Below are 9,413 nucleotides of genomic sequence, written 5' to 3'. Positions count from 1 at the left end.
GAGAGAGAGAAGGTGAGAAAGAGGGTGAGAGAGAGAAGGTGAGAGAGAGAGGGAGAGGGTGAGAGAGAGTGGAAGAGAGGGTGAGAGAGAGAAGAGGGTGAGCGAGAGAGAAGGCGAGCGAGAGAAAGAGATAAGTAGTAACCCTGAGTGTGTAGCCAAACTCAGCGTTTCCCAAACTCGGTCCTGGGTCCCCCCCCCCCCTCCTGTGTGCACGTTTTGTGTTTTGGCCCTAGCACTACACAGCTGACTAAGATAACCAACTCAGCAACAAGCTTTGATTATTTTAATCAGCTGTCATGACGTTGGCCTTTTGGTGAGGTTTATGACCCCGATAAATACCTTCCTCTCTCTCTAATCTACAGAGTGACTCATGGAAAGCCCTTTGTTAACATAGAGAGTCTGGTAACATAACAGGGTGGGGACCAGAACCATATTTCAGTAATCCAACCAGTTAAAAATATTCGTTGGTACTTAAAGAATATGATATCAGATCAGTTGTCACCTGAGACATTATTACTGATGATAGGATGACATAAACTCTATCTTGGAAAGTCTACACATTCTAGTTATGAGATTCACATGGAATTTTTGTGCAATTTAAATGTTTAAATATGAAACTATTTCTGAAAAGATTAAATGTAATTTTAGCTTCTAAATGAGAGAATTGGTTTTCATAAGTGAACTAGGCTCAACTCAGTGGCCCCGCCCAAGTGAACAGACATTGGTTGTAAACTATGAAAAACGTCCTTCTCTCCCCACTACATAAGCCCGTGTTAACGAAATTAACATTTGTATTCCCGAGGACGTGATGACGATGGTCCATACGTTAAAAGGGCTAATATCAAACTACAGAACTAAGCCAACTTCAGCGTGAGCTTAAAGTATGGCAACTTGGTATGAACTTTGAACTCTTATTCACTAAAGAAGGGATACCTCCTAGCCGTTGAATGAGCAGCAGCAGCTGTAAATTGAAGCACTTTCCTTTTCCAAATGGGTGGTTATTTAGAATGCATAAGAGTCTGTATTTACGATAGCATAGCTTTACAAAGTCCGATCAGAGACCAAATTCCTTTGTTCGTCAGTCTTCCCGCTCTTTCATTCAAAACTCAACCCCCTTTCTTTGTGTAACCAGCCGTCATATCGGTTCCGTCCGCCAGGGACGTTTTCTTTATGACATAATTAGTCATCAATGTATGACCCATCCTGTGTGATTGTTTAGGTATTTAGTAAATAAATAAACCAAATTTTGTATTGCGATTAATCTTGTTAGCCAGGGTTCGTGAAGATAACCGAAAATTCTACGATGTTCAAATGAGACTGAATAAGGTGACGATTAATAATTGACTGCTATTGATGTAAAAAATGACCAGGTCTTTAAGAGTTTATTCGGAAGATCACAGCTCTATTAAAAAATATATTTTGCCCGACTTTCTAGTTAATTACATTTACATGATTAGTTCAATCAGGTAATATTATAGAATAGCATGTCATATCACTTAATCCGGCATAGCAAAGACACCACACAGCTGTGTAGTGTTAGGGCAAAACCCCAAATGTGCACACTGTGTGGTCTCTCCCACTGAAACACTTTATCTCATCACAGTCTTTTCAGATGATATCCAACCCCTGGTAATGGGAGAGAAAAGCTCAAGGGAAACTGGAAGGAAAACTCAGCCAAGCATCAGCAGCTGTTTTGATGTTAAGCAGTGTGCTTGGTGTCCATGTGACAGTTGAAGGAAAACTCAGCCAAGCATCAGCAGCTGTTTTGATGTTAAGCAGTGTGCTTGGTGTCCATGTGACAGTTGAAGGAAGATGGAAGGCAGTGTTCAAGAGAAAGTTCTACCCCTGAACAAGGCAGTTAACCCACTGTTCCCCAGTAGGCCGTCATTGTCATTTGTTCTTTTAAATTAAAAAAAATGTTTTTAAAATGTCGGAAAACTATCCTTGTGGGTTTATGAAAGTGTGATAGAATATGTGTGTACAGGGCTGGGTCAGTCACTCACCACGGTGTACTCTCTCTCCTCCACTACCTTCTTCACTTCATCCAGAGTTTCTGTGTCATCGAAGGAGTCGTCTCCACTCCCATAGCCAGATGCCTGAAAGAGGGTAACAATGGAATCGCTATAGTAACAGCCTTGTATTTTCATTACATAACGCTTAAGTTATGACATTGGAATCTCACTAATAGTTTTACATATTCAATAGGCAGTGAGGAAGAATAGTCTAGATGCTTCTATCACAAGCAAATTGTCTAATGCTTTTCCAAGTATTTAAACAAAATATATATATATTAAACGTTTATTTAACTAGGCAAGTCAGTTAAGAGGCCTACCTATTAGGGCTCAAGTGAAAAGAAGGTCAGATGTAGTATTGGGAAAAACTCACATAGGGGTCGTTTTACAAGTAGCAATAACTTATGCTTAAAAACGGAGCTAAAAAACAGAGAAAATGAATAAAACAACTGGAGTTCAGTGCTGTTTTCACCAGAAAGCGAATGAATCTTTCAACACACAACCCTGCGATGTCCTCTAACCACCACTAGAGGGGCTGATGGTCCCATTCATCATTAGCATGTCAGGTTTTAGGATGGAGTAAGGTAGAAGTTCAGCACATTACCACTAATAAAAATGTCAAATCTGACCCTACATCATCCTAATGGTATTAGTATTGGGGGTGGTTGAAATCTGATCCGAGATCAGTGGTTAGAGGTCCATGTACAGTGTCCGCTAGATAGTGTCTCCTGGCATCCTTTCCTTTATGATAACTAATCTGAAAATACTTGATAGTTGATAGCTGTATGGTGGAAACCTAGCGAGTCCCACCCAGTCCTATACCCAGTCCTACCTTGTCCTACTCAGTCCCATCCAGCCATACCCAGTCCCACCCAGTCCTATACCCAGTCCTAACTTGTCCTACTCAGTCCCACCCAGTCCCATCCAGCCATACCCAGTCCCATCCAGTCCCACCCAGTCCTACCTTGTCCTACCCAGTCCCATCCAGCCATACCCAGTCCCACCCAGTCCTACCTTGTCCTACCCAGTCCCATCCAGTCCCACCTTGTCCTACCCAGTCCCACCCAGTCCTACCCATCCCACCCAGTCCCATCCAGCCATACCCAGTCCCACCTTGTCCTACCCAGTCCCACCCAGTCCCACCTTGTCCTACCCAGTCCCACCCAGTCCTACCTTGTCCTACCCAGTCCCACCCTGACCTACCCAGGCCTACCTATTAGGGCTCAAGTGAAAAGAAGGTCAGATGTAGTATTGGGAAAAACTCACATAGGGGTCGTCCTCTTCACACAGGTCATCTTGGGCTGTGGGGTATCCCTTCAGAACCAGCTGCTGGATACAACCCTGGGGAGAGAGAGAGAGGTTAAGGCACATTAACACTAGTATAAACACAGTACCCTGGGGGGGGGGGTAAGGAACATTAAATCTAGTATACACACTCACAGTAAATGCATTTGATTTGCCAGCTCTCAAATCAAATCAACACAACCTTTTAGTGAAATGGAAATATCTCAAGTACGGCGAACAGGAACCTCAATCTGGTAACAGGTACCTCAACCTGGTAACAGGTACCTCAATCTGGTAAAATGTACCTCAATCTGGTAACAGGTACCTCAATCTGGTAACAGGTACCTCAATCTGGTAACAGGTACCTCAACCTGGTAACAGGTACCTCAACCTGGTAACAGGTACCTCAACCTGGTAACAGGTACCTCAATCTGGTAACAGGTACCGCAATCTGGTAACAGGTACCTCAATCTGGTAACAGGTACCTCAATCTGACAAAAACTCTTCAAGACAGCAGCCTTTAAACCGCTTTAACAGAACATAGATCTCACTAACAATGACTGTCAGGAGGGTCGAATGGCACATGGCATGTTTGACTAATCTGTTTATGGGTCTATCCAGAGGACAAACACCTGTTTTCAATCCAACAAAGTGGAGAGGAGAGAAGAGGGGAGGGAGAAGACAGAAGGGGAGAGGAGAGAGGAGGAGGAGGGGAGGGAGAAGACAGAAGGGGAGAGGAGAGAGGAGGAAGGGAGGGAGAAGACAGAAGGGGAGAGGAGAGAGGAGGAGGGGAGGGAGAAGACAGAAGGGGAGAGGAGAGAGGAGGAGGAGGGGAGGGAGAAGACAGAAGGGGAGAGGAGAGAGGAGGAGGAGGGGAGGGAGAAGACAGAAGGGGAGAGGAGAGAGGAGGAGGGGAGGGAGAAGACAGAAGGGGAGAGGAGAGAGGAGGGGAGGGAGAAGACAGAAGGGGAGAGGAGGGAGGAGGAGGGGAGGGAGAAGACAGAAGGGGAGAGGAGAGAGGAGGAGGGGAGGGAGAAGACAGAACGGTAGAGGAGAGAGGAGGAGGGGAGGGAGAAGAGAGGCTCAGTAAACTAAATCAAGTCCATCTGATGCTGTAAAGGGAGGTTGAAGGTAAACAGGAAATGTTTCAATGCAACAGCTCTGATTCCATCAAAGTTTTATGAGCTTTTCTGAGATCAATATTATTATTTGGTAATTTTTACCAACTTCTTTTCTCCCCAATTGGTAGTTACAGTCTTGTCCCATCGCTGCAACTCCCGTACGGACTCGGGAGAGGCGAAGGTCGAGAGCCATCCGTCCTCTGAAACACAACCTAACCAAGCTGCACTGCTTCTTGACACACTGCTCACTTAACCCGGAAGTCAGCCGCACCAACGCGTCGGATGTAACACCGTACAAGCTGGCGACCGAAGTCAGCGTGCATAATTCAAATACTGAGCTCAAATACTCTATTTGTTTAGGAAATTATAGTATTTTATCCTAATCAAATTGTCAGAGAAAGAGATTTTGTAACAAGTCATATTTTGTTTCTCAACTACTGTAGGTAGGGGTCAACATTATTGACACCCCTTGTTTTCAATACCTTTCCCTTGTGAGGATAACGGCACTAAGCCTTTTTCTAAAACAAATTGTGAGGGATCTTAAAACACTCCATACAGAATCCTTCCAGATCCGTGAAATCCTTAGTCTGCGCCGATGGACTGCCCTCTTCAATTCAAACCACAGATGTTCAATGGGTTTCAAGTCTGGAGACCATCTCTTTGTTCTGTAATGTGTGCTTGGGGTTATTGTGTTGCTGGAAGATCCACCTGCAGCCAAAGTTTACAGGCAATCATATTTTTTGGGACAAAAACGTCCTGGTACTGGGTAAAGTTCATGATGCGGTTGACCTTAACAAAGACCCCCCAGGATCAGTGGAAGCAAAATAGCCCCATAAAATCAAAGATTCGCCACTATATTTTACAGTAGGTATGGGGTCCTTTTTAGCTTATGCATTGTCAGTTCGATGGCAAACCCACCCCTGGTGTGCGTCGCCAAAAAGCTTACATTTGTTGGATGACGTGAAAAAAAAACAACCCAGAGCTATTTGATGCACATTGCTTGGCAGGACAACAAGAAGAGTGTTTTCCTCACAGCACAACACATCGTATGGTGTAGAGTACCATGTCTGTTGCACCAAGTGACCGTTGCTAAGACAGCTGACATGTAAGTGTTGTGATGTCATAAGCGATGTAATTAATGGTTCTATGAAGAGGTACATATGCTGCGTACGTCAGGGTTACTTACACAAAGTCTCTTAGCAAGAGTTTATACTCTGCTTAAATATACAACAACAACAAACAACGAAAGGGAATGAACATGGGACTCAGAGACGGTTGTTTTTGAAGTCTGGTGGTCCTAAACCAGCATGAGTTCTTATCCAAATCAGCTGTGGTCGACTGCCACACACACACACACACACACACACACACACACACACACACACACACGCACACACGCACACACACACCTCCATTTTTCCATAATGCAGTGTGAGGTGCTTTTAGGAGCGCCACTGCTGTTGCGTCTGTTTGTTAGTGTTCCTCACAGGGGAAGAAACAGGGTATCAGATTCCAATACAAACACACTATCAGCTCGAGGCCTCACTGCCTCCATCACACATTGACAGAGAGAGAGAGTATTCACTTTGTATGTTGTCTACCTCACTTGCTTTGGCAATGTTAACACATGTTTCCCATGCCAATAAAGCCCTTGAATTGAATTGAATTGAGAGAAAGAGAGAGCGAGAGAGAAGGGGGGGGGGGGGGGTCGAGAGGGGGGGAGAGAGAAAAAGAGATAGAGATTAAAACAAAGTCAGACAGACATTAATGAGAGAGAGAGGAGGGAGAAAGAGAGTGGCAGAGACGAAAACAAAGTCAGATAGACATTAATGAGAGAGAGAGAGAGAGAGGAGGGAGAAAGAGAGTGGCAGAGACGAAAACAAAGTCAGATAGACATTAATGAGAGAGGAGGGAGAAAGAGAGTGGCAGAGGAAAGAAAGAGGGGTAATGAACACAAAGAGTGACATTTTGATTTTCCCCTGACCAGCGAGAGGTCTGTTATGATCCAGGGTGGTGAGAAGAGACAGGCTGGTGCTGGTTGAAACTGGCAGGGAGAACAGAGAGTTTCCTGCTCCTCCAGACTAAGTTAACTATATTTCACTGAATCTACCAACCCATTTGCTCCAATGAAACTTTATGGGTGGGAAACAGCTGCTTGGCAATAGCTTTTTGGTGCTCTTAAAAACTGAGGCAGGCAATACTTTATTAGTTAATCCATTCTGTTTAGATTAGTACAACATCTAAGTAGTAGTGGTAGGGTGTAGAGCTCTGCTACTTGCTCGACTGGCCCCAATATTGTACATCGGGGTTAAAGGCCAGGTAGGGTTTTAACATCAATAACTAGAGTGTGGGCAGGGCTCGGGCTTCACTAAATTGATCACTAACAATTTGACCCTGAACCATTTGCTCGTCCTCTGCTGCGCAGTAGAGTCATATCTGACTAAAATCATAACATGGTGTCAGAAGTGCTTCAACCTCGTCAAATATAAGACAGGACAGATCATTTCAAAGAAAATAATAATGTTCCTTGAGTTTCGAGTGGCAAAAGTAGCTAACAGCTCTCTCACATCTCTCCGTTGCTATGGATACTCACAGACTCAGAGCACCATGAGGAGAGCTCATGCAGAGTGAACAGCGTGAAGGGAGTGAGTGACAGACAGAGAGGAGGAGCTAATGGATTTACTAATGGAGGAGGTCGGGCGGGGCCGGGCGGGGCCGGGCGGGGCAGGGCAAGGGCAGGGCATAGCCAGGCGGGGCCGGAGCAATCAAGCCTGGGTAGGGTAGGGCCTGAACATAACGATCACAGGTAGGGCTTGATTCATGCCTATGCAGGGCTCTAGTAGGGTGGAGTGGAAGTAGCATCTTGGGTGAAATATACTACAGTGTAATGCCTAGGCTTTAGGTCAATAGGATAACACTGCCTCGTGGCTCGCAGAAAACCTGGGTTCAAACCCCAGTGAGTCACACATACATAGTGTGACTGAAAACTAGTTAAAGCCAAATTCCACCCGAAGATGCTCTTTTAGTATTTGTTTCATTAGTCGATTGTTGACAAACTTCCAAAAATGTTTTGCTTGTCAGGAGAGGATGAAAACCAGAGGTTTTATCGGCCCTGCAGGACAATGACTGGGTAGCCCTGGGACACCAGGTGAGTGCAATTAAATACCAGGTAGAAAACAAAAAACTGAAGTGTTTAGGCCCTCCAGGACCAGGACTGGTTTAGATTAAGAGAAAATGGACAAATGCACCTCTCGGGCTGAGGTGAAGGTGTGAAGGGAGGGTGTTTTTGGATTATTTAAGATATTCTTTGAAGAAGTAGGGTTTCAGACATTTACAAAAGATGGGCAGGAACTCTGCTGCCCTAGCTCCAGGGGGAAGCTGGTTCTACCATTGGGATGCCAGGACTGGGCTGAGCAGATCCAAACCCCCCCCCCCCCCACACACACACACACACAAACAACACAACAGAAACCCGTCAACTCACCACAAACCTGTCCAGCCCCGTACCACCTGCGTTGCCCACGAAGACGCCCGAGCTGGCCTCGAAGGTGAGGGGCTCCGGGCTCCTCTGGAAGGCCACACGGTGGTACTCCTCACAGTCCATGTAGAGACGCACCTCTGTCCCCTGCACAGTCAACGTGAAGCGGGCCCACCTCCCCGTCAGGTCAGCCAGTTTGAAGCTCGCAGCCTCCTGGGTGCTCCCGACCCCCGGGTCAGTGTAGTAGAGGAGCACCTGCTGAGACCCGTCCTCCACGGGGCTCAACGCCACACCCAGCTGCACCACCCGTTGGTAGGCGTCGGTGATGGCGAATAGGACCCCGCCGTGCCGCGTGGTGGGCTTGGCAGTGACGATCACGGTGAAGTCACGGTAGAAGGGGTCAGGGATGAAGGACTTGGTGAGGCGGCCCACGTTGGCATCGGGCCCGAAACGGTAGGCCGGGTAGCCCTCAAAGCCCGTGACGAAGGAGACGGAGGGGGGGAGAGGAACGCCGATCAGCTCTGTCAGGTCCATCTGGCCCTGGGAACCCCCCTCTGAAACACAAAGAAATACCATTAGATCACATAAATAGTGAATTAATACATAGGAAGACTTGATGAAGTGTCTATTCATGATTAATTCATCATGAATGTTTTCATTGATTAGAAACTGGTCTGAAAATTCACTGCACAGACTATTTTATTCTTTATTATTTAACTAGGCAAGCCAGTTAAGAACAAATATCTTATTTACAACGACAGCCTACCAAGGAACAGTGGGTTAACTGCCTTGTTCAGGGGCAGAATGACAGATTTTTACCTTGTCAGCTCAGGGATTTGATCTAGCAACCTGTCGGTTACTGTAACCAAAAGGTTGCTGGATCAAATCCCTGAGCTGACAAGGTAAAAATCTGTCAGGCTACCTGCCCCCCAACCTACTCCCTTCTCTCTGGCAAGAGAGAATTACTTTCCCCTTCAATGGACTCAAGTTAAAGAAAAAGGATTGCAATTCTACCCCAGTTTCAAGAAGATGACTACACTCATACACAGTCCACGTTAGGAGGGAGGACCCGTGGAACAATCATTCGTTTTGTGCTCCTGCAAAAGCACTGCTCCTGTAAAATGGCCTTAGCAAGCTAGGTTAGCCCACACCGCTAGGTTAGCTCACACCGCTAGGCTAGCCCACACCGCTAGGCTATCCCACACCGCTAGGCTATCCCACACCGCTAGGCTATCCCACACCGCTAGGTTAGCCCACACCGCTAGGCTAGCTCACACCGCTAGTCTAGCTCACACCGCTAGGCTATCCCACACCGCTAGGCTAGCTCACACAACTAGGCTAGCTCACACCGCTAGGCTATCCCACACCGCTAGGCTATCCCACACCGCTAGGCTATCCCACACCGCTAGGCTATCCCACACCGCTAGGCTAGCTCACACTGCTAGGCTATCCCACACCGCTAGGCTATCCCACACCGCTAGGTTAGCCCACACCGCTAGGTTAGCCCACACCGCTAGG

At 46.5% G+C, this 9,413-nt stretch overlaps 1 protein-coding gene across 1 annotated transcript in view; it reads right to left on the bottom strand.

Moving 5' to 3' along the window:
- Positions 1–9,413, bottom strand: part of LOC109880011 (collagen alpha-1(XVIII) chain-like) — a 180,938-nt gene that overhangs the window by 127,587 nt on the left and 43,938 nt on the right. Inside the window, exons 3-5 of the mRNA XM_031796880.1 lie at positions 7,902–8,449; positions 3,279–3,353; positions 2,004–2,096 (exon numbers count right to left, since the gene is read on the bottom strand). Of these exons, the coding sequence (XP_031652740.1) occupies positions 2,004–2,096; positions 3,279–3,353; positions 7,902–8,449 (716 nt within the window). The remainder of the gene's footprint in view (positions 1–2,003; positions 2,097–3,278; positions 3,354–7,901; positions 8,450–9,413) is intronic.

The sequence above is a fragment of the Oncorhynchus kisutch genome, linkage group LG18, assembly GCF_002021735.2.
Source record: "Oncorhynchus kisutch isolate 150728-3 linkage group LG18, Okis_V2, whole genome shotgun sequence".
Classification (NCBI taxonomy): Eukaryota; Metazoa; Chordata; class Actinopteri; order Salmoniformes; family Salmonidae; genus Oncorhynchus; species Oncorhynchus kisutch.
This window is presented reverse-complemented; position numbering and strand designations above follow the sequence as displayed.